Source organism: Tarenaya hassleriana, unplaced genomic scaffold, assembly GCF_000463585.1.
Source record: "Tarenaya hassleriana unplaced genomic scaffold, ASM46358v1 Cleome7, whole genome shotgun sequence".
Classification (NCBI taxonomy): Eukaryota; Viridiplantae; Streptophyta; class Magnoliopsida; order Brassicales; family Cleomaceae; genus Tarenaya; species Tarenaya hassleriana.
The window spans coordinates 4,379,650-4,404,271 of NW_010969548.1; the positions used below are offsets into that span (position 1 = coordinate 4,379,650).

The 24,622-nt window shown below is 42.1% G+C and overlaps 8 protein-coding genes and 1 non-coding gene across 13 annotated transcripts; 5 read left to right on the forward strand and 4 right to left on the reverse strand.

The window, feature by feature from the left end:
* Positions 1-1,915: 1,915 nt before the first annotated feature.
* Positions 1,916-4,538, forward strand: LOC104801364 (nephrocystin-3-like). Its single transcript, XM_010524606.2, has 4 exons — positions 1,916-3,053; positions 3,125-3,525; positions 3,630-4,137; positions 4,218-4,538. Exons 1-4 carry the CDS (start codon positions 2,524-2,526, stop codon positions 4,396-4,398), a joined length of 1,620 nt encoding a protein of 539 aa, XP_010522908.1. The 5' UTR covers positions 1,916-2,523; the 3' UTR covers positions 4,399-4,538.
* An 87-nt stretch (positions 4,539-4,625) lies between these two features.
* Positions 4,626-5,142, reverse strand: LOC104801365 (ethylene-responsive transcription factor ERF023-like). Its single transcript, XM_010524607.1, has one exon. It carries the CDS (start codon positions 5,021-5,023, stop codon positions 4,631-4,633), a length of 393 nt encoding a protein of 130 aa, XP_010522909.1. The 5' UTR covers positions 5,024-5,142; the 3' UTR covers positions 4,626-4,630.
* A 1,709-nt stretch (positions 5,143-6,851) lies between these two features.
* LOC104801366 (transcription factor bHLH13) lies at positions 6,852-9,375 on the forward strand. Its single transcript, XM_010524608.2, has 2 exons — positions 6,852-7,108; positions 7,207-9,375. Exon 2 carries the CDS (start codon positions 7,396-7,398, stop codon positions 9,208-9,210), a length of 1,815 nt encoding a protein of 604 aa, XP_010522910.1. The 5' UTR covers positions 6,852-7,108; positions 7,207-7,395; the 3' UTR covers positions 9,211-9,375.
* Positions 9,376-9,423: 48 nt separating this feature from the next.
* On the reverse strand, positions 9,424-12,157 carry LOC104801367 (copia protein). Of its 2 annotated transcripts, none has more exons than XM_010524609.2 (4): positions 11,720-12,157; positions 11,417-11,522; positions 10,875-10,968; positions 9,424-10,686 (listed from the first exon to the last, which is right to left on the reverse strand). In XM_010524609.2, exons 1-4 carry the CDS (start codon positions 11,987-11,989, stop codon positions 9,687-9,689), a joined length of 1,470 nt encoding a protein of 489 aa, XP_010522911.1. In that variant the 5' UTR covers positions 11,990-12,157; the 3' UTR covers positions 9,424-9,686. The 2 variants fall into 2 exon arrangements, with proteins under 2 accessions (XP_010522911.1, XP_010522912.1); XM_010524610.2 differs by having other exon boundaries at positions 11,725-11,805.
* TRNAQ-CUG lies at positions 12,145-12,216 on the reverse strand. Its single transcript has one exon. It is a non-coding gene; the product is annotated as a tRNA-Gln (tRNA).
* Positions 12,217-12,365: 149 nt separating this feature from the next.
* Positions 12,366-14,396, forward strand: LOC104801368 (cyclic pyranopterin monophosphate synthase accessory protein, mitochondrial). 3 transcript variants are annotated; one of them, XR_769877.2, is made up of 3 exons: positions 12,366-12,878; positions 13,189-13,873; positions 14,078-14,395. XR_769877.2 is itself a non-coding variant. In XM_010524612.2 (2 exons), the coding sequence occupies exons 1-2, from the start codon at positions 12,777-12,779 to the stop codon at positions 13,816-13,818; spliced, it is 732 nt and encodes a 243-aa protein (XP_010522914.1). In that variant the 5' UTR covers positions 12,367-12,776; the 3' UTR covers positions 13,819-14,396. The 3 variants fall into 3 exon arrangements, 1 of the variants encoding a protein (XP_010522914.1); XR_769876.2 differs by having other exon boundaries at positions 12,368-12,878; positions 13,965-14,395; XM_010524612.2 differs by having other exon boundaries at positions 12,367-12,878; positions 13,189-14,396.
* A 1,766-nt stretch (positions 14,397-16,162) lies between these two features.
* LOC104801369 (aspartyl protease family protein 2) lies at positions 16,163-17,860 on the forward strand. The gene is given in 2 exon segments (XM_019200955.1): positions 16,163-16,295; positions 16,297-17,860. Coding segments are annotated over 2 exon segments (1,389 nt in total). The 5' UTR covers positions 16,163-16,236; the 3' UTR covers positions 17,627-17,860.
* A 1,199-nt stretch (positions 17,861-19,059) lies between these two features.
* On the forward strand, positions 19,060-21,011 carry LOC104801370 (E3 ubiquitin-protein ligase SINAT5-like). Its single transcript, XM_010524613.1, has 3 exons — positions 19,060-19,410; positions 19,861-20,247; positions 20,482-21,011. Exons 1-3 carry the CDS (start codon positions 19,189-19,191, stop codon positions 20,848-20,850), a joined length of 978 nt encoding a protein of 325 aa, XP_010522915.1. The 5' UTR covers positions 19,060-19,188; the 3' UTR covers positions 20,851-21,011.
* Positions 21,012-21,364: 353 nt separating this feature from the next.
* LOC104801371 (phosphatidylinositol 4-kinase gamma 4-like) lies at positions 21,365-23,196 on the reverse strand. Of its 2 annotated transcripts, none has more exons than XM_010524615.1 (2): positions 22,022-23,196; positions 21,365-21,895 (listed from the first exon to the last, which is right to left on the reverse strand). In XM_010524615.1, exons 1-2 carry the CDS (start codon positions 23,189-23,191, stop codon positions 21,491-21,493), a joined length of 1,575 nt encoding a protein of 524 aa, XP_010522917.1. In that variant the 5' UTR covers positions 23,192-23,196; the 3' UTR covers positions 21,365-21,490. The 2 variants fall into 2 exon arrangements, with proteins under 2 accessions (XP_010522917.1, XP_010522916.1); XM_010524614.1 differs by having other exon boundaries at positions 22,004-23,196.
* Positions 23,197-24,622: the final 1,426 nt, after the last annotated feature.

Consider the following 24,622-nt stretch of genomic DNA (forward strand, 5'->3'; position numbering starts at 1 on the left):
AAATTTTAAATATACAAATATATATAAATATATCCATATACATATATACATATATATTTTTTTTATCAAATATATATAGTATATATATTAAGTTTATAATTTAAAATTTTAAATATACAAATAGTTTAATCAAATAAATAAATTTACATATATATATATATATTTGTATATATATATATATATATGTATATAGGGTTCTATACTAAACATTTGAGGTTTTTTTTTTGGATTAACCCTCTGTATATGATAATGTGTGTGATCAGGAGAGATTGAGGAAATAGTCACCATCTCATTAAGAGACGATTGAATGACATTGTGGTACAATTATGATTACACTAAAAAAAATAAAATAAACGAGTAAATAATAAAGGATAATTGTGGGGATTATTTTAATAATTTGTGGGTAGAATTATGAGGTAATGGAGAGTGGGTTTGTGTGGGTCTCTTCGTGTTGACCTCCTCGTGGAAAAAGCTACTTGTTCTTCAATTCCCCACCTCTCTCTGTTTTATTGATTATAAATTTGGTAGCGTGACCATAAACAGAACAATAGGTCAGATATATCACAAGGCACATATTCGCTGATAATTCAAATAGTTACCGTAAATAATTATAATTGCCTAATCATATGATCACCGTAATGTTTATATGTTGACAACACACGGTTATCTTGTTAAAAAGGAATGAGGCGTTGTCGCTATTGAAGAGCCCATATTTTGGACTGATTACAAAATTCTAAATGCATGGAGACGGGTTACATCACTCCGCGTATATAATTTGATATGCATCTGAATATGTCTTACACTGAACAAAATACATTCAAAATAAAATATATGGATATTAATTGTATAAAACCTAATAAAATATATGGAATTTATACATATAATGAAAATACATGCGTGTAATTAAGAGAGAGAGAAGCATGGAAAAAATGGTGTTATGCAATGTTTTGCAACGTTTTATACGCAGCACCATTCCTCCTCTCGTTTTTTTTTAAAGAGATGAGTGGTGGGGCCCATGTTAGGATGGACGACTGGATTCAACATTCGTGTCTCCCTTTACCTGCTCTACGATCTTGACACGTGTCGACTTCTGGTTGAGTCAGTGTTTACTGTGTCATCACGAAATGACGTTTTGCGAATAATGTTGGGATTCTCCACAGTAAATATTGGATATTGTGTTTATTAGATTATAAAAATCAGTGCTTTTTGTCAACATATACATGTTGCTTTCTCATGAAAACGTAGTGTATATATATATATATATATGCAACTCACAAACACATATACATGTACATATATATCTATATATATATATACGTATATATGTGAATATTAGAAAATAAGGAGGCGGCGCGTCTGGTGGTGGAATGGTGCGTTGGATCCAAGTAAGGGGAAAATAGGGGAGTTGCATTGCATATAGTATTGTTGTTTGGGGCTGGCAGACATAATTAGCAATGCACGATCGATGAATTTATAAATTAAAAAAAAAAAAAAAAGGGAGATTTGAGTTTTCTTTTTCACGTGTGTGTGTATATAGCATTCCCTTTCCTCGTCATTCTCCCATATTTACGAGTATGGCTTATTTTTCAGTGCGACATATCTGAAAGGTCCAAGTTTTTTATTTTTATTTTTATGCAATTAGATTATGATGTTACAATGCACACCGGGCTTATTTTAGGCCATTTATTTATTTATTTATCTTAAGATGTTACAACATCTTATAAATATTTACAAGGATGGAGGGCAAGTGTACGTTGTCGCTTTTAATGATTTTTTCCCTCACCGCCATGTGGGCTTAGCGTATAACAGAATTATTCAAAAGATAATCAAGAAATTTTGGTCAAATCCCAATCCAACGCTTATTTAAGACAAGATTGTACCATATTAACCTGTCATCAGACAAGACTCTCCCCCCCAACTCTTTCTTTCTATGCCTATATCTGCAACACGTTACGCATATGAACAAAATATTTATAATAAGCAATCCCGACCACAAATCGTAGACTCAATTAATAAAAAAATAATAATAATTCAGCGACACTAAATTCACGTGGCCAAGATCCTCCGTTATGGTGGCATCCACGATGCCTGCCAGGGTATGTGGTTTTACGATCACCCGTTCTGTTCAAGCCAACGCAGAGCAGAGGTTTAGTGTTCTTCTACTTCTTCGTAGCCATGAAAAAAAAAAAAGGAAGCAAAAGCATCATTATATGTCGATTGATTTGGTGACTCTCGTCTTTTTCGTAATCACGATGAAGCACCGGATATCCTCGATCATTATCCTTCTCTTCCAAGCGATTACTCTCCATCATCATTCACCGCCATTGATTCATCCACCGATCGCACTCCCCATTACCTCTTTAAATTTCTTAGCTTTTCAGTGTTTCCGTCGGATCCCACGATTTACGTTTGATTTCGTAAAGTTTGAAGCTTTGAGCTCAAATCCAGATCTTCAATGGTCGAACTGGTTGTATTCCGCCCGTAGAACCCGTGAACCCGGAGCTGGGTATTCAGCCCTAAGCAATGTCAGCTCCCGTCTCCGTCAGAACCCGACCGGGTCGACCCGTCTCGGTGCCCGAAGACGCAAACAAGCAGATTAACATCAGAACCCATCTCGCCGGCGTCGAATCATCACCGTCTGTCCGACAATCGGAGCTGGGCCCGTTTCTCCTCAATATGGCGCGGGAGACCATTTTCTCCGGCGGTGACCCGAAGAAGGCCCTGGACTACGCCGTCAGGGCAACCGAATACTTCAAATCGTGTCCGGATACGGGTCTGGAGCTCGCCATGAGCCTACAAGCCCTCGCGACGATTTACTCTCATATGGGTCAGCTCGAGGAGGCGGTTCTGGCGCTTGAACGCTCAATCAGGGTCACGGATCCTGAAAACGGGTCGGATCATGCCCTCGCCAATTTCTCCGGCTGTATGCAGCTCGGTGATACTTACACTATGCTGGGTCAGCTTGACTGTTCCATTTCTTGCTACGAATCTGGATTGAGGATCCAGACGCAGACATTGGGAGAGTTTCATCCCAAAGTTGCCGAAACATGCAGGTACAATCCCTGTAATTTTCGAACCTTCTTATGCTTTTTCTCTGTAAATTTCTGATCTTTTCGAACATTAGGTACATCGCTGAGACTTATATTCAAGCAATGCAATTCGATGAAGCCGAGAGACTCTGCAAGAAGATCCTAGAAATCCACCATAGACATAGCTCGCCAGCTTCCATGGAAGAAGCAGCTGATCGACGGCTACTTGCCCTTGCCTACGAAGCCAAAGGAAACTATGACTCTGCCCTTGATCAGCTCGTGTTGGCCAGCATCTCCATGGTCGCCAATGGCAGGGAAGATGAGGTTGCTTCTATAGATGTCAGCATCGGTAACATCTTCTTGTCCCTTTGTCGCTTCCAAGAAGCCGTCTTCTCTTACCAGAAGGCGCTCACTGCCTTCAAATCCAAGAAAGACGAGAACAATCCCTGCGTTGCCTCCGTGTACATCCACCTCGCGAATCTCTATTACAAGACAGGTGACAAGAACTGACTTCCTGATATATAAGTTGATTCTCTGTCATGACATATGAAATGAATGTCGTTGATATATGACTATCTCAATCTCATACAACATCAACAGGCAAGACGAGAGAATCGAAATCATGTTGTGAAAATGCTCTGAGGATATACGCAAAACCTGCCAACGGAACATTGCCAGAGGAGATAGCAAAGGGACTAACCGAAGTGTCGTCAATCTATGAATCTTTAAACGAGCATGAACGAGCCTTAGAGCTTCTTAGCCAAGCGATCAACTTGTTGCATGACAAACCTGCAAACAGTACAACAGTGGCAGGAATAGAAGCTCAGATGGGTGTGATATTTTACATAATGGGAAGGTACAGAGAGTCTCGAAGCTCGCTCAAAAGCGCAGTGGAGAAGCTGAGCTCAAACGGAGAGAGCAGAACCGCTTTCTTCGGGATAGTGGTGAACCAGATGGGACTGGCCTGCTTGCAGATGTACAGAATAGGCGAGGCAGCCGAGTTGTTCGAACTGGCAAGAACCATACTGGAAGAAGAATGCGGGCCGATTCATTCAGACACTCTTGGTGTATACAGCAATCTCGCTGCAACATACGACGCCATGGGAAGGTGAGCAGCTTAGGATTGTTTGTAGTGTGTATATATATATGTGTATTCAAAGCTTTTGCATGAATGGTATGTTAAACCAGGATTGAAGACGCAATAGAGATACTGGAGCATATTCTGAAGGCGAGAGAAGAGAAGGCAGGGATACCAGATTTCAATGAAGAGAAGAAGAGGCTGATCGAGCTTCTTAAGGAATCGGGGAAGCCTCGGATTAAGAAAAAAAGGCCGCTCAAGAAGCTTATCGGCTCATCATTCAGATTTTGATGCAATGAGTTTCTTGAGGGCAAAGGTTAAGGATATAGACTTTGACCGTTATACACGGCACACTCGTGTTCTTTCCATGAGACATGTTTCTCATATGTTCCATCATTTTTTAATAAATTCCAATGAATACTATTTGATTATTTGAATTCCATCGATGGGCTTTATATGGGCCTAAATATGAGATCTAACCTGGGCCTAGATACGCGCTTTTGCGGTGTTATTGTTTATGGGTCTAAGGAGCTCTCCCAAGCCCAAGGCCTCGTACAATCCATGTGTGCACAGACACGCATACGACGAGAGAGAGACACAACAGGCACGCCGTGAACTCTCCGTCGACGAGCCACGTGGCATCTACGTTGACGCAAGCGGAGGACCACCCGCCGGTCAACATCAACTCCGGCAGCTCAATGTCCTCCCAGAAATTGTTGCCGTCGTCAATGTCGGAAACGACGACAACTTCGCCGTCGATGGTCTTGGACCTGGTCTTGACGGCGTGAGCGGCTTTGGAGGCGGCGGCCTGAATATGCCTGGCCGTACACGTGGACGGTCGAGACCAATCATCGGCCTCGTCGGGGGAAATTGAGCTGTGCTTTTCGTCCTTTGAGGCACAAAGCCGCCACGTCATAGGCTTTTGCAGCCATCCCCGGCTCTGGAAAAGATCCAAGCCGTACACTTGCGGAAGGCGTTACGGCTCCGCGTTCTGAAATTACGTAAATGCCCATGCATGACACCTCCCTTTTAATCGTTTTGTCATCTATATAAATATAATTCACATCACGTTCTTTCCGAAATCCCTATTAAAATATAGGAAATCTTATTTATACACACGTATTCAGGGTATAAATTTTATATGATGCTTAAATTTATTTATGACATAAACTAATGGGAACATAAAATTTGTAACAATATATTAAAACCTATACAACTACTCACCACAATATAATTTTGATAATTTTTCCTAGATAATCAAATAATGTAAAAGACGATTACCGACGTTTTTTTTTTTTAATAAACATGCCCAAACCGTAGATTCTATACCCCGATAACTTGTTCTGAAGGGTAAAGGAGGATTGCTCGTCTGGGCCCAGGCCAACACATCAGACGGCCCGTAGATAATTAATATAATATGACATGGGACCCACGTCTGGTTTGAAAAGGGGTTAAAGCACGTGAAGCATGAGGTCCCCACTTTTCTTGCTTGTTTGATAGCCCGCCTTCCACACTATTGAAAATTTATAATAATAATAATAATAATAATAATAATAATATGAGCAGGCGCTTGCCGGGAAAACACGTTAAAGATGGAAAATATTAAAATAAAAGGTCACGTTATTCTCACACAGCCTCGATCCGCGTGATTATCACGTGATCCATCTATCTATTTTTTTTTGGATAATAAATGATCCCTACCTGCTACCTTTCGGATACACTGACTAGGTAAATCTTCAGCACGGAAACAACGTTTGTATATGAGTAATATAAACCCAGAAATTACATCTCTTCCCACCAGTCAAAAATCAAACACTCAACTTCAAAGTGGAATTACTTCCTATCCATCTATCTATATTCTCACCTTTCATTTTTTTGCCCTTTTTCACCTGTCTTCCCATGATAATATAAGTTACCAAATTCATGTTCATTATCTGTTAGCCAAATTAAAAAAAAATAATCTGTAAAATAGTGACCATCATAATAATGCAATGGAACATATAAATACGACGAATTTCATAAATTCAATTAATTACTGAACCGACTCACCACGTGGGATTGGGAAGCTATCGGCCCACGTTACAACCACGTGCTCTCTCTCAAATTGCCTCTTTATGTTGGTTAGTTAATAGCTTAAGGTCAACGGTTTGACCCAATAATTCATATATTTTTCTTTTGTGTACATGTTTCCCATGGCGTATAATGTTGTCGGAAAATACCCGTAACCTGCTGTATTAGTTTTATATGCATTTTTATACATGTTTCTCTTTATATAAAACAATCCAGATATGTATGTGGGCTTCAGCTAATATGATTATATTGTTATATAGATAGCAAATATAACTCAAATCTGTATGCTTTAATCAATATTTTTGTAAGCTTTATATATATATACACAATATTATATTTTCGACGGATAAAACTCGACAAAAATATATTATCAAACGATTTAATCAAAATTCGAGTGAGCTTATACATAATTTCTCCGTCACGTTCCATCAAAACTTGGATTTCAAAGGGAAACGGGTGCAAATTAAAATTGTAATATCGTGTCGCAGACACTCGAGAGACAAGACAGAAATCTTGTCGAAATCGAGTTCCAAATCCTATCCATCTCCTGATAAGCTCCGACCCGGGCTGGTTACTTTCTAGCCCTACCCTATAGTTAATAAGTAACCGTGGTCCACTCACGCAAGTTTTTTTTTTTAATTTAATAAATAGAGCACGAAGAACATGAGTTAAGACTTTCTCTCTCTTCCTTGCTTTTCGGTTCAATTGGATACGGAGATAGAAGGCGAGGAAAACTTAAAAATCAACTCTTCTCTTTTTCCCCCTTTTTCTCTTCTCTCGTTTTTCCACTTGCTTCGGTTGCTCGGGGATTTCGGGGAAGTTTGGTGATTTCATTTCGGGTTCTGGGCAGGTTGATTCTCCCATGTATAAGGATCGAGTCATGTTGCGATTTCCTGGTGTTTCGGAAATTTGAATCGGCTACTGATTACTGGTGTGTATTAGATCTTCAGATATTTTTCTTTTTCTTCCTTATCTTCTGTCGATTTGTGTATCATCTTCTGGGTTCTCACCTCGGTTATTACCATACAGGTGAGATCTGGGATCGTAGGTTCCATGCAATCTTGTGAAGCCCCGCCGGATCTTTTTGCATCTGGGTCAGCTGTAAACCCTAGATTTTGACCAGCATTAGATCTCCGGCGATCTGGATTTTGTGAAAGTTCCGCTCTTTTGGTTTGTTGCTTTCGGGTTTTTCTTTTTACAGATTTGAAATCACCAGAGATGAATATCGGCGGCGTAGTCTGGAACGAGGATGATAAGGATATTGTTGGTTCGTTACTGGGGAAACGTGCTTTGGATTATTTGCTTTCGAATTCCGTATCGAATGAGAATTACTCGATGTTGATGACGATGGAAAGCGATGAGATTCTGCAGAACAAGCTCTCTGATCTCGTCGAGAGACCCAACGCTTCTAACTTCTCGTGGAACTACGCCATCTTCTGGCAGATTTCGAGGTCAAAGACTGGAGATTCAGTTCTCTGTTGGGGCGACGGCTCGTGTAGAGAGCCAAAGGAAGGAGAAGAGTCTGAGATAATCAGAATTCTCAGCATAGGGCGCGAAGAGGAGACGCAGCAGAAAATCCGTAAGAGGGTATTGCAGAAGCTGCACACCTTTTTTGGCGGATCAGAGAAGGAAAATTACGCATATGGGTTAGACAGGGTTACAGATACGGAGATGTTCTTTCTGGCATCGATGTACTTCTCCTTCCCTCGTGGAGAAGGTGGTCCAGGGAAGTGTTTTGCCTCACAGAAGTCCGTCTGGTTATCTGATGTGTTGAAATCAGGTTCTGATTACTGCGTGAGGTCCTTTCTCGCCAAATCTGCAGGAATTCAGACAGTTGTGTTGGTTCCAACTGATGCTGGTGTTGTTGAGCTTGGTTTGATGAGATCTTTACCAGAAAACCAGGAATCAATGCAGTCCATAAGGTCGTTGTTTTCGAGTAACTTGACATCCGAGAGGGTGGTGAAGCCAGTGGTGACTGGTTCTCCTGTCGTGCCCGAGAAGAAACACGAGAACAGATTGGCGGGGTTTGGGATTTCGAGTCTCGGTGTTCAGGAGAAAGTAGTAGGGGCTCCGAAACGTTTTGGGAAGGATTTGCATAACTTGAATCTCCTTCATCACCATAATCACGACCAACATAGGCATTTCAGGGAGAAACTTATGATCAGAAAGACAGATGACAGAGTTCCTAGGACATTGGAAGCTTATCCAAATGAAGGCAGGCTTATGTTTTCAAACCCGCCCACCAACAGTGTCCGAAGTCCAACATGGGCACGAACTGAGATTTTCGGTTCTCGAGCCATATCAACTACCACAACCACAGCAACAACGACGACCAATACCAAAGACCTTGCAAGTGGAGATGATTTCCGGTTTGTGCCATTGCAGCCACAGAGACCAGCCCAAATGCAGATTGATTTCTCTGGTGCAAGTTCAAGGGCATGTGATAACGCAGATGCAGATGGAGAAGGATCAGAGTGGCTGGACACAGGCGATGAAGGGGGCAGGCCAAGAAAACGGGGAAGGAAGCCAGCAAACGGCAGAGTAGAGGCGCTTAACCATGTAGAAGCTGAGAGACAACGGCGTGAAAAGCTGAACCAGCGGTTCTATGCGTTAAGAGCTGTTGTGCCCAATATAACCAAAATGGACAAAGCCTCTTTGTTGGGTGATGCAGTGTCTTATATCAATGAGCTCCATGCCAAGCTCATGGCCATGGAAGCCGAGCGTGAGAGATTAGGGTACAGTTCGAATCCCCCAATCAGCCGAGAACCCGAGATAAATGTTCAAGCCTCAGGGGAGGATGTAACAGTGAGAGTGAACTGCCCTCTGGATTCTCATCCCGCGTCTGGAGTCCTGAACGCGTTAGAAGAAAGCCAAGCAAAGGTTATCGACTCAAAGCTCGAAGTAGCTCAGGATATGTTGTTGCATACCTTTGTGATCAAGTCGGGAGAGTTGACGAAAGAGAAGTTGATCGCGGCCTTCTCCCGAGAGCCGCCCACTTCTTTACAGATGAGATCATCATCATCAGGTAGATAGCCGGAGTATTAGTAACTATGGAAGGAAGAACTGATCTCGAATGGTTTTGTTCAGGGGCTTTTTGGGTTATAGATACCTGTAAGGATCCATCCACTCAACAGAAATAGACGTAATTGACAAAGTAGACATCTTCATAGTTCATACATTGAGTTGCTATTTACATTAGTCAGAATCTCCTCTCTTGTTTGTTCAGTACTCTAACTAGAGTCCAGGGCAAAAAAAAATGTTCTTGACCTCCATGGTTTTGTACAGTTGAGTGGAGTGAAATGTTACACTCGAACAAAACAGTAACAACTCTAACATGACTCAAACTCTACTAATCAAGATTCTGCATATATGAAGGTGGCCACATAGCATGCAAAACCGAAAGTGTTATCAGTTTTTGCCTCATTGAAGGGGTTTCTTCCGAGTTCAGACTTCATCAGCTTTCATAAAGCATGGCCCTTTTTGATGACCCTCTTGAAAAAATCTGTTACTTAGGACCTACGTTCTTTACTCTGGAGATTCATGACATTTTCTCCCTCTGTGTGCCAATTAGTTACCTCCACATTGTTGGCCATGGCGCCTGACAACACAGGTGAGGCAGCTGATGCATCCTCGTTCGGCTTTGCAGAACCTCGCTTGTCTGATTTCTTAGCCCAGCAATCCTTTGTGGGATGTCCCTTCTTGCCACAGTTGTTACAGACCATGATAGGTCTTGCTTGTCTCTCAGCTCCTTTCCTCTTCCAACCAAGGTTCTGCGTTCCTCTCTGTCTTGTTCCCGTACTCATTCTCCTCTCCATGTGAAAGTTTGTCATGATTCTAGTCATGTCCTTCCTTGTTCCATATCTTCGAAACTCTTCCTCGGCTTTTACATGTTCCATCAACATCCAGACCGGTAAGAACTCCTCCTGCATCAACTTGATGCAGAACCCTTTCCAAGAAGGTGGGAACTTGGAAATGATGGCGCTTAAGTGAAAATTCTCATCGAGAAACATGCCAGCACTGATTATGTTATCTGCAATCTTATTAAAGTCTTGGACTTGTTCGAGAATCGGCCTCTCTTCAACAATTTTGAACTCCATGTACTTTCTGACATGAGACCTTGAGCTGGATTCTTCAATCTGGTAGACCCACTTTAACTCATCCCACAATTCTTTGGCACTTTTGAAGTTCTTCTTCGAGTACTGATGATAAAGATGATCAGACAAGGAGTTCAACAAGTGATGGTGGCAAAAGTAGTCATCTCTTATCCAGTTTTGTTTTGCAGCTTTAGAGCGAGTTGTTTCATTAGGGTTGGTTTGAGGAGCTGAAGAGCTACTCGGACAAGGTTCAGTGAGAACATAAGCCAGATTCAATTGCTTCAAAAATATTTCCATCTGCGACACCCAGCAAAGGTAATTCTTCCCATCAAAACGTGAAGTCTCGACATGAAAAAATTGATGAGAAGTGTCATCCACTGCACCGGATGCATCTCCATTTTGGGTAGATTGAGATCTGCGTAATGTCAATTGAACAGGAGACGTTATGCTAGCGTTTTGACCGGTAACAAAAATCCTATGAGATAACTAAACACAAGACAGCAATGCCCAACAACATGAACAAAATGTAACAATAATTGGACACAAGAATACCACATTCAGAATATGAATCTTATACACTCGGTTAAAAGGTCACAACCTTACCTTGATGATCTTGACTGTAACTTCTTAATAGCTTCCTCTATTGCAGGGATATTCGTCTTGATGGCTGACCACTCGTCCGTTGACAAATTCACTCCTGTGACAGAAAAGCCAGCCACGAAAGCTTTCAGCATATGCATCACAGCACGAATAGAACATTATCGTACATACACGACAAAATGAAATGAGAAATCAACTAGGTTAATGGCAGAGGAAAGGGTTGTTAGGATTGATCATAGAACTTCCTAGGAAAACTAGAAATACGAGGGAGAAAAAACACTCCAAGCAGCAGATTCACAGAAAAGTCGAATAATGCAGAACACATACCACAAGATTTGATTCAACTTTAGACCCAAAGGCAGTAGCAGATGCCAGAAAAGGCAGAAAGTGGCACTAAAAGGAAACTCACACACTCCTCTAATAAACAGAACTAGAGCGGCATGGCTGAACATAAAGCCTAAGAACAGGAACTGTGAAGAACTTTTTTTTTTCCAGCAATCCTAAAAAAAAGGAAGAGAACAAAGCCAAAAGCGTGAAGAATTTACCTCTAAATGCAGGATGCTGTTTTCTGTTTCCCACTGAGTGCTCCCCCATCGATAGAAAAGCTCTGCCTCTATAACGGCGCACCACAGCATTCCTGTTCTCCGACAACTAGTTCCATAGAAACGAATTTCCAGAAAAAACATCAATAATCCAACAAAAGTCTACGTTGAGAAGCAATCGAATCTTTACGTTTCTCCTATGATCACTAACTACTCAAAAAAATCCAGTGCAAAATCAAACCCAGATAAAGAGATCAAATTTCGAATTTTCAGATACAGAAACAGGATTAGAACTCATCTTGCAACCTTACAGATAGTGCGCTCATCTTCACCGGCACCAACCTCCCTCTTCACCGCGGCCGTCTCCGTCACCGGAGATTCATTTTCGGGGGTAGAGAGCAGGAAGGAATCCAGTACGTTGCTGATTAGCTTCTTCTGCTCCATTCCCGAGAGGTCCAGACCGAGTCGAGACGAAACGGCGACTCTGAGCTTGAACTCGGTCATCTCGTCCATGTCGGCTTCTTTGAGTACATCCCTCACTGTTTCCTCGATTTTTCGTACAGTTTCGGCTTCCATAGTTCCCCGAGAAACAACCGACGAGTTTCTGATCTGGTGTTAGCCAATCAAAGGATAAGCACTAAAAGAGATTGAGTTTCTGATGTTTAGGGTTCATATCATATCTCACCGTGTTACAAAAAAAAAACTGAACTTTTTGGGGGAGAGAAAAAGGAAGGTCCCACCGAGATTTGAACTCGGGCTATTGGATTCAGAGTCCAATGTCCTAACCCCTAGACCATGGAACCGCTGAGATTTTCTCTCGAAAAAACATTTCCTAATCCATTTTTACCATAAAAATAACATTTTATTATTTCTTACTTCTTAGTAACATATATTGAGATAAAAAATGACCATATATGAAAACAAAGCACATAGCAGGGGAGTAGTCCTTCTCTAATGCATGATTTCACTATATTCTACCGTAATCATAGATCAGATGAGGGTCCTCTTAATGGGCATGCCTCTCAAGGCATTAGCATGTAAAGCCCAAATATTTTGTCCAGGCCCACTAGTATGGGCCATTATTGGGTCCTCAGGCATGGAAAAACTACTAACCATCCAAAAGGCTCGAGTTGTTTCGCGGGCCAATGAGCGGGGAAGCCCGAACGAGCCGAGACTGAGAATCATATAAACCTTGCAGAAATGTTGGAGGATGCTTTCTCTATGAGCAATGTGACGACGATTCACGCCGTGGGAAGGAACCGGAGTTGTTGCCGATCGATATCGAACGGATTGAGGCTCTGTCTCTTGAGTTCTGCCAATTCTCGCAGCTCTTTGCTGCTTCGTCTCGACTTCTCGCTCCGCCATGTTCCTCCGTCGCTTGTCGTCTGGTGTTTCTCGTTTAGGAAGGGCTCCCGGCTGCAGAAGCTGCCATCGCTTATCTTCCGCTATTGAAGAGCTCAATAAGGTGCTTCTTCTTCTGTTGTCTCTCCTCTGGGTTGTTGGAGTCGTATGTCTAGGTGATTGGTTTCGATTAGGTTTCGATTCTGAGGTGAGTTGGGCGATTAGGGTTTTAGCTTGGGTTAAGATTTGTTGTCTACAATGATTAGTATGGCTGCAAAACAGAGAAGATGATGCTGAGCGCTACAAAATACCTTGACTACGAGTTGAGATTACCTCCAAATGACATGTGATGTGACGAATGCTGAGAATTTGAGATTACCGCTTTTGATTATCCAACATCTTTTCTGATGTCAGTTCAGCACTGGTGTTTTCAGGAAATGGAGTCAATATTTGGAGAACCCCCTTCAAATGGGTTTGTCGGTTCTGCGAGCAAGATTACGGTTGACCATGAATCGAGACATCAATCTGTGGAGTCCACCAATTTGAAGGCAAACAACTCCCAAACTCAAGAACCAGCAGGTGTTATGTCTGGGCTAACACATGTTGGAACCTCGGGAGAAGCTCAGATGGTGGATGTTTCGTCCAAGGAAAACACTAAGAGAATTGCATTGGCTAGCTGTAAGGTCATTCTTGGGAAAAAGGTGTTTGATCTGGTCTTAGCCAATCAGATGGGGAAAGGAGATGTTCTTGGTGTGGCGAAAATATCAGGCATCAATGGTGCGAAACAAACTAGCAGCTTAATCCCGTTGTGCCATAATATCACCATCACACACGTTCGTGTAGACCTGAGGCTGAATCCCGAGGATTTTAGTGTAGACATTCAAGGTGAAGCTTCATGCACTGGAAAAACCGGGGTTGAGATGGAAGCTCTGACTGCCGTATCAGTTGCTGGCTTGACTGTGTATGACATGTGCAAGGCTGCTTCAAAAGACATTCGTATTACAGACGTCAGGCTCGACCGTAAAACTGGTGGAAAAAGCGGGTCCTGGTCTAGAGGCGAGTGAAGCATCTCTGCTATTTAACTCAAAGCGGTTTGGCCTTTACCCATGTTCCATAGAGGTTAGTTTCCTCTCCTCAGAGCTTATTTCAAGATTTTTTGAACTTTTAACTGGTGCCCTCTCTAAGTAATGAGGAAACTTTTGCATAACAGTAAGTCTAACAAGCGTGTTCAGTGGATTGTTTCCTAAGTGGTTCACTCTGGTTTGACTTCAATTCTGTGCATTGAACATTGGCCAATTATATTCACACATACACCATGGAAAGCACAAGCTGAGTTGGGATGTGATCTGTCGTTGGTGCTGTTTGAGGTGTGATGCAGAAAGTGGGGAGTGATATTTTACTTACCCGTGAAGAGAACCTTAGATTTAGAAGGGCATTGTTTCTTTTAATTTCTCTTTGCTTCTACATGTTGTATCCTTCATATTCTTCTGACTTTTGTCTTCTTCAATTTCTTTTTTTTTTCCTGTTTTGGAGAAGGGTCTCCAATAAAAGAAAATTCTTGGGGTTTTGGTCTTTTTTATCACATGCTTTCAAGCCTTTTCTTGCACCCATTACATTGAGTTACAAGAAGTTTCTTCTCTCTTTTCCTGGTTTTCTGTATTGGGTTCAAACACGACATAATCCACCATGTTTACGAAATTTCCATCAAGAAAAAAGTTTTTTTTTTTGTTGAAAAAAATATGGTGGTCAGATATATAGATGTTTAGTTAAGAGAAGCCAGCAACATTTATTTGATTATGATGTCGGAATTGGAATCTACTTTGTGTATATGTCACGACCACTCTTAAAGCTGAGCCACACGTAAAAGTGCTCTCTCTCTCTCTGCCGCCTGTTGTATTTGTGCCAAAACCCTCATCCCAATATGCCCTTTTTGTTCTTTTCATTTGAGACTTTAATAGATTTGTTCTGTTCATTTCTTTTATGATTAGTACAATTTCGAAAAAAAAAGGGTTTGATGGAGAAATCAATGCTTCAACTGTGAAAGCAATTGCTCACTGCCATTAATATGTTCACATTCTTTAACAGCATGTAATGTAGGGAATGGTCTCAACTCTCACCATTTAATTGGGCCTCACAGATTCCAATATTACTGCCTCTTCAAGCATTTAATTTCCTTCACCCTCTTTCTTGTTATATATATATATATTTTAAAATTCAGAGTGAAATACCTCGAAGGATCATCTCAAGAACACTGATCAAATACTATTAGATTTTATTTTATTTTTATTATTTTTTCTAATATCCAAGATTGGATACGAAAAGATCCAATCTGGGGTTGTGGGTTAATGCACAAATCTTGTGGGGGAGGAATGAAAAGGGTTGAAAGATTGACGATATCAACAAAGATCGATCGGGATGAAGGTGCATGAATCTCAAGCGCATGGTTCATGTGCCATTGTATTAAAATTTAAAAAAAAATATATATTAAATCACAGCACAGACACGTACACGTAGACAACATGCACACACCATCAAAATATTGGTCATGTTCTTTTTCGCTTAATTCTACCCATTTCTATTGTTTACATTATTCATTGACGTAAATATGCCAGTTCCTACCCAAGTTTGGGTGGTCTAGTGAGAGAGAACATGCAAAGTATACTCTCACCTTGAGTTCAAACCCAAATTTAAGTGGTGGAGTGAGGAGAGAACATGCAAAACATGCTTTCACACTGGATTCAAATTCAAACGTGGGAATCCCAGAAACATTCACTTGAGCTTTTCCGGTCTTTTGGGAGATATAATGGAGACAACACGGTGAACTTCCGAATTATAAAAAAAAACATACCAGTTCCTATGTTTTTTCTCGCACTAAGAGCCTAAAGTTTATAAAAGACACACGTATATACATATTTTGTTTTGTTTTTGTATTTTTTCCCTTTCCGATACACAAGCATTAGTATATTTACTCTTAGAGGAAATGGTGGCATCAATCGTGGGGAAAATGAAATCGTTATGCATCATTACATCAACCCATTAACCACGAGGTGGGTTTTCACTGTTTCCAGAAATTAACCACCATCATTAAAAACGTTTTTAAGTTAATTTAATTCAATCTAAGCATGCCCCCACGCCATACATATAGTGTCTTCCTCCACATCTCCAAATGTCAGATTTATAATTGCGCATTTAATTTACGACAATCAAATTAGGTCTCTTAATTAAATTGGAAATTAAAGAAATTTTACATATCTCCCTTAACATTATTATTTACAAATTTACCTACAATCCCAATAATAGAAAAAAAACCATCGTCGGACATTTAACCACAAAATCGGAAAATGATACATATTTTTTGTTGTATGATATTTGTATAAATTTAAAAGCGATTGTTTTTTCCCACGCTATCTTCAGACGTGCAATTATTTATACACTCTCCTTCTGCCTCTCCCCACTCTCATTTTCCGAGAAAACTCGAGAAAATGGAAGGAAAAGCTCTCCTCTTTTCCCTCTGTTTCCTCTTTCTCTCTCTCCCTTCTCTATACCGCTTTCCAAACCCTAATTCTGAATTCCCTCCCTCCAGCTCCTTCTCTCACGTTCGAATCCGAGTCTCTGTTCGAAACTGGATCTGACTCCGACGCTGCCGACGATTCTCTCACCCTACAGCTCCACCACATCGACGCACTCTCCGCCAACAAGACGCCGGAGGAACTCTTCCACCTCCGCCTCCACCGCGATGCCCGGCGCGTAGAATCAATCGCCGCCCGGAGCCGCCGGAGAAATGCGACCGCGGGGAGCAGCTCGGTGGTCTCCGGTCTCTCTCAGGGAAGTGGAGAGTACTTCACCCGCATCGGCGTCGGGACTCCGGCGAGGTTCCTCTACATGGTCCTCGACACCGGCAGCGACATCGTCTGGCTCCAATGCGCTCCTTGTCGGAGATGCTATTCTCAGTCCGACCCTATTTTCGACCCGTCAAAGTCCAAAACCTACGCCGGAATCTCCTGTTCCTCGCCGCTCTGCCGTCGTCTGGACTCGCCGGGATGCAACACTCGTCGCCAGACTTGCCTCTACCAGGTCACTTACGGTGATGGGTCCTTCACCTTCGGCGATTTCTCCACCGAAACACTGACTTTCCGGCGGTCGCGCGTGAAGGGTGTAGCTCTCGGATGCGGCCACGACAATGAGGGCCTATTCGTCGGCGCTGCCGGTTTGCTTGGCCTCGGCCGGGGCCGGTTATCGTTCCCCGCCCAAACCGGCCGCCGGTTCAACCGCAAATTCTCCTACTGCTTGGTCGACCGGTCAGCGACGTCCAAGCCGTCGTCCATCGTGTTCGGCGAGAGTGCCGTCTCACGCGCCGCCAGGTTCACACCGTTGCTGTTGAACCCAAAGCTCGACACGTTCTACTACGTGGAGCTCCTGGGAATCAGCGTGGGAGGGACACGCGTCCCCGGCGTGTCCGCGTCTCTGTTCAAGCTCGACCAAACTGGCAACGGCGGTGTCATACTGGACTCGGGCACGTCGGTGACCCGGTTGATCCGACCCGCTTACATCTCCATGAGGGACGCGTTCCGGGTCGGAGCCAAGAACCTGAGACGGGCACCGAACTTCTCGCTGTTCGACACGTGTTTCGATCTGTCCGGTTTGAACGAGATCAAGGTCCCCACGGTGGTTCTCCACTTCCGGGGAGCTGACGTGTCACTTCCGGCGACGAACTACCTGATTCCGGTGGACACCAACGGCAAATTCTGCTTCGCCTTCGCGGGAACAACGAGCGGTCTCTCCATCATCGGGAATATCCAGCAACAGGGCTTCCGGGTCGTCTACGACTTGGTGGGTTCCCGGGTCGGGTTCGCTCCACGAGGATGCGCGTGAGCCCGAGCCCTAACCCGACTCGACCCGGTCTTTTCTCACGACCTGGTACGGACGATGTACCGTCCTTTTATTTGCTACTTTTGGGGTGTTTTTTTTTTTAACTTATGTTTGTGAAAACCGATCAGACAAGTGAAATCTTTGAGCGGTAGATTTGCTACTTTTGATGATATTTTTCATCACGCGTTGTCGGTCGAATCATCTCCAATATATATTTTGTTTTATGGTTCGTTCAGAAAGAGCATTGTCTTAACCTCCAATTGTTAGTTATCTTATGCCCCAAAGTATATAACCCATTTTGGTTCGAATGGTTTCATTAATCTGATTGTCTCTTCAAACTTTAAGACTCTCGGCGTTGCACAAATATGATTCAACATAAATTATGAATAAACAAAAGAATTCAATTTAGAGTGTGACATGCAAAGAAAACACACAAGTATGTATGTATGTATGTATGTATATGCTGTCCGAGATTCCAATGCGTTATGTATAAAATAACCTTCCTTTGGCATATCGATGTGGACCGACCTTGAGGTTAAATTGAATATATATATATTCTAATATATTGAATACAGATCTGCACATGATAAAATTATGTAGGAGAACATGGATTCGGGTCCCTTGTAAATCGGACAAATAAGAAGATCCAGCGTGAAGATAGAGGGACTAATCCTAGTTTATTTCAAACTCGACTGCCTTGTCCGTTTTCGAACAATGGTTTACTTAATCAAATTTAAATGTTTTTTTTGTTGTTACAATGATTCGACCACGATTAAACAATTCCGAGCCCTTGGTCGCCTTCCTTTCCCCCCAAGCCCATGTGCACCGTCGGTCCATTAAGGCATTAACTCACCCTTTAAAAGTTATTTCCTTTTCCACACTCTGATTATAGCTACAGAGCTTTATTAAAATCAAAAGAAATAATCCAAAAAAATTCTAAATTTTCTAAAATTATTTAATCACAATATTAAATTCCATAATTTTAAGAATATTTATATTTTATAAATGTATCTAAAAGACTTTTATATTTATTAATTTATCTACTTCAAACTCATTTCTAAAAAAATTACGATAATAAATTAATTATATATATATAATTAGATTGTAAACCAATAAATTAATACAAATTATAGATAATTTTTAATATTTTTAGAAAAGAAAAAATTATTTGAATCTCTGTACTTCAATTTTAATTTATTAAAAAAATAATTTGGATTTTTAAAAAATTTATTTAAAATAACGTGCTCATATACTGAAATAAATCACGAGAGAATTCGTTCATCCAAAGCGATTAACAGTTAAACAGTTTAAGTCCGTACGGTTTTGACCCCACTTTTCCACTGCTTATCGTCAAAGTTGCCGGTAAATTACCTTAGAAATGTCATTACTTGATGACTTTCACGCGTGACTAAGCGGTGCCCACTTGACAAGGGCCCAACTTTATTACATTAATCGCTTATTTGATTCATAAATTTCAAAGGGTTCCACACCTATTGATCGGATTTCCCCCAAATTCTCCTGATTTAGGGTTCTTCCGGGTTCGTTCAATTGTTTTTTGGGGTTCAATGAGCATGGAATGCGCTCGATCCTTGGATGTGACCGAGGCCGACGAAGAGGTCCATCACCATCGACGCGACAATAGCCGTCAGTTTCCCCCTCCGGCTACGAAGATTCACACCGGCGGCGGCGGCGGCGACGACGGCTGCTGTATTCCTAGTACGACCAGAGTCCATGAACTTCTCGAATGTCCTGTTTGTACTAATTCCATGTACCCTCCAATCCACCAGGTTTGTTCGATCTCTCTGTCTTTTTTTTTGTACATGGGTCGGCGAATCGTCTGCATAAACTACGGATTCAATTCGGAACTTTTAGATAGAAAGTATGGATATGGATGACTCAGTATGATTGATACTTCGGATGACTTTGGCACCGATGGTCCTTCCTATTTTTTTTTTTCAGGGAATTGTTTTGTTGTAAATATTTGATTTTGACTGAACTTGATGTGAGCTTAGAGTATCTTGTATCCGTATTCGGTTTAAGAAATACATGCGTGTTGCCAAGTATCTGTTCTTCCAGAGCTTTGATGGTTTCTAAAAGGATGGAAGAAATTAGGGCTGGTCGAGCCAGTTATTTGCTGTGGATGTTAGATTACCTTTTGTGATTTATTGGGGTAATAATCTCTGCGAGGATATACAAATCAAGATCTCTGACTGATCCTTTTCTTGTTTATTGTGCAGTGCCATAATGGTCATACGCTCTGTTCAAACTGTAAAGCTAGGGTGCACAATCAGTGCCCGACTTGTAGACAAGAACTTGGTGATATTAGGTGTCTGGCTTTGGAGAAAGTAGCCGAATCACTTGAATTTCCATGCAAATACATGCCATTAGGGTGCTCAGAGATCTTCCATTATTACAGCAAACTCAAACACGAGGCTTTGTGTAGCTTCAGGCCTTACAGTTGTCCGTATGCAGGATCAGAGTGTTCTGCCACAGGTGATATCCCTTACCTCGTTTCTCACCTTAGAGATGAACACAAAGTGGATATGCATTCCGGGTGCTCGTTCAACCATCGTTATGTAAAACCAAATCCCCGTGAAGTGGAGAATGCTACATGGATGCTAACTGTAAGTTTGTACACTGGCTTTTAGACGCTATTGCTGCATCAACCACTTGGGAAATGGTTTAAAAAGCCTGGACTTTTATGAGCTGACCATTTGAACTGGAAAAATACTTCAACCTGGGCCACAAATGACGGTTAAATCCTCTTTGTTACAGAATGTCGGGATCTTCTTGTCATTGCTGGACGTTTACATCAATCTGACCTGATTGCTTAATCACGCTATTTTACTGGGTATCAGGTCTTTAACTGTTTTGGTCACTACTTCTGCCTGCATTTCGAGGCCTTCCAGCTCGGGATGGCGCCAGTTTATATGGCGTTTCTTCGGTTCATGGGCGACGAGACAGAGGCCCGAAGCTACAGCTACAGCCTGGAGGTCGGAGGATATGGACGGAAACTCACATGGGAAGGGACGCCGAGAAGTATAAGAGACAGCTATAAGAAAGTGAGAGATAGCCATGACGGCCTCATCATATACAGGAACATGGCTCTCTTCTTCTCAGGCGGAGATCGGAAAGAGCTGAAGCTACGTGTAACTGGTCGGATATGGAAAGAACAGCAGAACCCGGAATCCGGAAACTGCATTTCCCATAACCTCTCTGCTTCATAATCCGTGGGTCTGTTTGATGAATTTTAAAGCATATGGGTACGGGTACCCCCTTTTTCTTGGTCTGAAGCTGTAAATATGGAATAATTTGACAGTTTTCTGAAATTCCAGGCACTGTGAGAACATGATTTATCAAATGAAAACGAACAAAACACTTCAGCGAAGAGAGATAGGGAAGAATGTGCAAAAAGCCTCGGGGGTTTAATAAAGCAAGTCCCCTCTGAAGATTATCGAGCATGTTTTTTTTTTCTTTCGAAAAAGCAAATTCAGCGCAACTAGTGCGCGTGGGGATATCCGTAGCGAGCGCGTGACAACATCACATGGGCCAATAATATCGTTCAGGCTCATTTATTTATTTTAATGGGTTGGCCTCTTTTAATTTCCTTTCAGCCGATATTAAACTGCGTGTCGTTTTGTCTCAGTCAGTTAACTCCAAACTGTCGTTTTTTGGACGGCGAAAGGAACACAACCACCACCAGAGGGTATGAATACTTCTCCGTGGAGACACGTGTTGAATATATTCTCCACTTCAAAATGAACAAACACACATTGAGAACTGCGGCTCTTTTAAGGACCTGATTCAAATCTTTACACAACCAAAACTAAAAGCCAACAAGTTCAAAAACACAAAGACAACTTCCAGTCAGCCTCGTCCAAGGAGTTTACGCGCCGCTATTTGAGAAAGATGAAAATCCATGAGGAAAGAAAGATTCTGGAAGAACTCATCTTCGGCCTCTTCCTGTTGGGTAAGACATTCAGCTTCAAGAACCATCTCAGCCAGAGAATCCTCTTCAGAGGATGGGTCAGGATTCATCATCAAGTTTCCGATTTCGAAAGCCGTGAGCCCCTTTTCCACTCCTTTCTTCAGAAGCATTGTGCAGATCCTGAACGTCTTCGCGAATTCCTGTCCCATATCCCATCCGTAAGACTTGAGGTAATCGATATCTTGGTCGGCGTCCAGATTTTTCACGTACTCCTCAATCTCTGATGCGTATGGCTCCTTAGCTTGCGGCCAGTATGTCCAATCGAAAAGGCATTCTTCGGACGCCTGAGAGAACAATAACAGCAAAAGATAAGAAGAAAAAAAAATCATCTAAATGGTTCTCATCATGAATGGTCATCGGGGCTCTATGGAAACCTTTCATGGAATGCTTACAGAATCGGTGAAGCAAACCTCGTGATCGATTGGAATGAGATGGACCTCACCGTTCATCTTTTGCCTCGCTAGCATGTTACCCTCATGTCTATCTAAGTTTGCAAATCTTATGTCAAGCAACGAAATCCTGTGAACCTCATCGGTCGAGAGGGAAGAAGAATTCATCTCGTGACTTCCGCAAGCATTCTCGATGAACATCTGCAACGACCCTCTTTTCCACACCATGGCTCCATCGGAATTGAACCCATCGTGGAAGCATTCGACCATAGCAGTTGGAGGAACTCCAGCGAATCCAATCAAGTCGGAACAAACAGAGCGATGGCCGCTTCTCGGATGATCCAATAGGTAAGCTGCGACTTCCCTCATCGCTCCTGCTTCAGGCGGAATTCCGCTTCCAGAAGGCATTGCAATTTTCTCAAAAGGGTTGTTCGGAGCGCACGATTCTTCATCGGTTGGTTTGAAAACAGACACAAATCTCTCACCAGACGAATCTGGCATGAAATAGACACCAGCTGAACAGTTTTCAGCCCTCGTTGGGCGGTTTCTGCTCGTCAATCCGTCACGTGTCGACATTATCATATCCTCAATCTCTAAAGCTAATCCAAAAGTGGGTCGAAAGATAATTGGCTCCAACCTTACGTTACAAACAGCGTTTGGAGCAACAGCAGACCATTCAAGTACACTGTTCACAGCTTCGGAATGTATACTCACCTGTTTCTTGATCAACAAGTGTAACACAGCACTGTGATGGACACAGGCTTCTCCGATACTACGCTTTCGTGGATCATCGATCCTCTCCTCGTCGAGAACTTGTATGTCTTCAAGATCGTCAAATGTAGGTCTCTGTTTCTTTACGACCGAAGCGTCCCTTTCTTGTTCGATATCGAATCTGAAATCTTTACCGGTCTTGGTCCGGACATCGATGTGCAGAAGATCGGCGAATCTGAGAGCGAAACGCGTGGCATTTCCGTCGTCTACATCGTATGTCTGAATTAGGAAATCGTCTCGTGCCGATTCCGGAATCTTCAACTTTAGGGATTCTATAAAGCACGATTCCAGGACTCGTGTCGGAGTTTCCTGTTCATCAGAGGACACGTAAGTGAGCATCCATTCACCCGGAAATTCAAGAAAACCTAAGTCGATGTCGGCCAGGAAAACCAGGGAATAGAGTCGAGCAAGTTTCAGCATCTCTCCAAACCAAAAAAAAAAAAACTTTCAGAGAAACAGCGGAATTGAGATTTCTTGTGGCGGAAGCAACAATTCCATGACCTGTTCCGCAGATGTCGAACGAGAACCTATACAAACAAGCGAGACGAAGAGAGAATTCTTCAAGAAGGAAGCGCGGAGCAAAGAGAAATGAGGGAACTGTGGGCTCTCACTGCGAATTCAGTTAAGAACAAAGAACCCTAAAGATTTCATATATATATATATATACACACACCCCCCCTAGCAAAAAAAGATTTTGGATGCAAATGAAAGAATATTCCCTTTTTTTGGGGGTTACACACATCCGCACTGAAACGTCAAATGACCAATTTGCAGAGGCTAAATGATCGAAAAGGAGGAGGCTTTTGCCTCGAGACTTGCATGTCAAGAAACGTATATAATTTCCAAGAAAACGATATCTCAAATCACTGAAAGACACATACGTATCTTTTTCCAAGTAAACTCCCAGGAAAAGGTTCTGCAGAACATCAGCAAAGCGTCTGTTTGCACTCCTTTTTCTTCGGACTGTAAATCTGATTCTTCCTCCGTCAAAAGACAATATATAGAACATTGTTATGTTGCAAATCTTTAGTGGTTAAGCTGAAAGGAAGAATCTTTCATTGGACCTTACATCAATGAAGAATCATATTCTTCGGTAAGGAATGGTTCTCTTCCACATAAGCTTGCCATTCCTCTCTCCATCCCCATTTGAATCAGCTTCAAACCTAAACCCTAAACCCTAAAACGTCGGCACGGTTCAACATTTGCATCTTCTGCTACTCTGCCCACAATATCATCAGTAGCAAGAGTCACTAAGAAAAAAGAGCCTCTTTCAGCTGTCTGTCAATACCCAAAACACCTTATTAGAAAAAAAGGGAATCTAAGCATAGCAAAAGGAAGAGGAAATTCAACAGACGAACTGATATTAATAAGAAGAATGAAACACCAATCATGCATCTTCGTCAACATCAGAACAGATCAAACATATGAAAGGACATAAATCTCAAGCAAGAGAACGAGACAGGGCTCTAACCCTGCCAAAATGCAGATTCCTTCTTCTTATTCTTCTTCTCATGTCCATATAATGGGAAAGCTGAAACTCTTCCTACATTCAGAACGCAAAAACATGAAGAGGGTTATATATTGATCACTGTTTCTCACAAAGATGGAAATTAAAAAGACACAGAAGCTGGAGAAATCACTGTCAAAATGGGAAATTTTCAAATTCCGTACCTCGTGTGTGTATCTGCCCATCTCTGAAATAGCTCGTATTAGGAAGAGGCAACGAAATCCTGTGAACCTCATCGGTCGAGAGGGAAGAAGAATTCATCTCGTGACTTCCGCAAGCATTCTCGATGAACATCTGCAACGACCCTCTTTTCCACACCATGGCTCCATCGGAATTGAACCCCT

Excerpts from the sequence above, each read along its gene's own strand:
- LOC104801364 (XM_010524606.2), top strand. The coding sequence starts at position 2,524 with ATGTCAGCTCCCGTCTCCGTCAGAACCCGACCGGGTCGACCCGTCTCG. Across the intron at positions 3,054-3,124 it reads AAAGTTGCCGAAACATGCAG|GTACATCGCTGAGACTTATA; the intron begins GTACAATCCCTG and ends TTCGAACATTAG. Across the intron at positions 3,526-3,629 it reads GAATCTCTATTACAAGACAG|GCAAGACGAGAGAATCGAAA; the intron begins GTGACAAGAACT and ends CAACATCAACAG.
- LOC104801365 (XM_010524607.1), bottom strand. The coding sequence starts at position 5,023 with ATGACGTGGCGGCTTTGTGCCTCAAAGGACGAAAAGCACAGCTCAATT.
- LOC104801366 (XM_010524608.2), top strand. The coding sequence starts at position 7,396 with ATGAATATCGGCGGCGTAGTCTGGAACGAGGATGATAAGGATATTGTT.
- LOC104801367 (XM_010524609.2), bottom strand. The coding sequence starts at position 11,989 with ATGGAAGCCGAAACTGTACGAAAAATCGAGGAAACAGTGAGGGATGTA. Across the intron at positions 10,969-11,416 it reads ACAGCATCCTGCATTTAGAG|GAGTGAATTTGTCAACGGAC; the intron begins GTAAATTCTTCA and ends TTTCTGTCACAG. Across the intron at positions 10,687-10,874 it reads TTACAGTCAAGATCATCAAG|ATCTCAATCTACCCAAAATG; the intron begins GTAAGGTTGTGA and ends GACATTACGCAG.
- LOC104801368 (XM_010524612.2), top strand. The coding sequence starts at position 12,777 with ATGTTCCTCCGTCGCTTGTCGTCTGGTGTTTCTCGTTTAGGAAGGGCT. Across the intron at positions 12,879-13,188 it reads CTATTGAAGAGCTCAATAAG|GAAATGGAGTCAATATTTGG; the intron begins GTGCTTCTTCTT and ends TGGTGTTTTCAG.
- LOC104801370 (XM_010524613.1), top strand. The coding sequence starts at position 19,189 with ATGAGCATGGAATGCGCTCGATCCTTGGATGTGACCGAGGCCGACGAA. Across the intron at positions 19,411-19,860 it reads TGTACCCTCCAATCCACCAG|TGCCATAATGGTCATACGCT; the intron begins GTTTGTTCGATC and ends TTTATTGTGCAG. Across the intron at positions 20,248-20,481 it reads ATGCTACATGGATGCTAACT|GTCTTTAACTGTTTTGGTCA; the intron begins GTAAGTTTGTAC and ends ACTGGGTATCAG.
- LOC104801371 (XM_010524614.1), bottom strand. The coding sequence starts at position 23,191 with ATGCTGAAACTTGCTCGACTCTATTCCCTGGTTTTCCTGGCCGACATC. Across the intron at positions 21,896-22,003 it reads AGGTTTGCTTCACCGATTCT|GCGTCCGAAGAATGCCTTTT; the intron begins GTAAGCATTCCA and ends TTGTTCTCTCAG.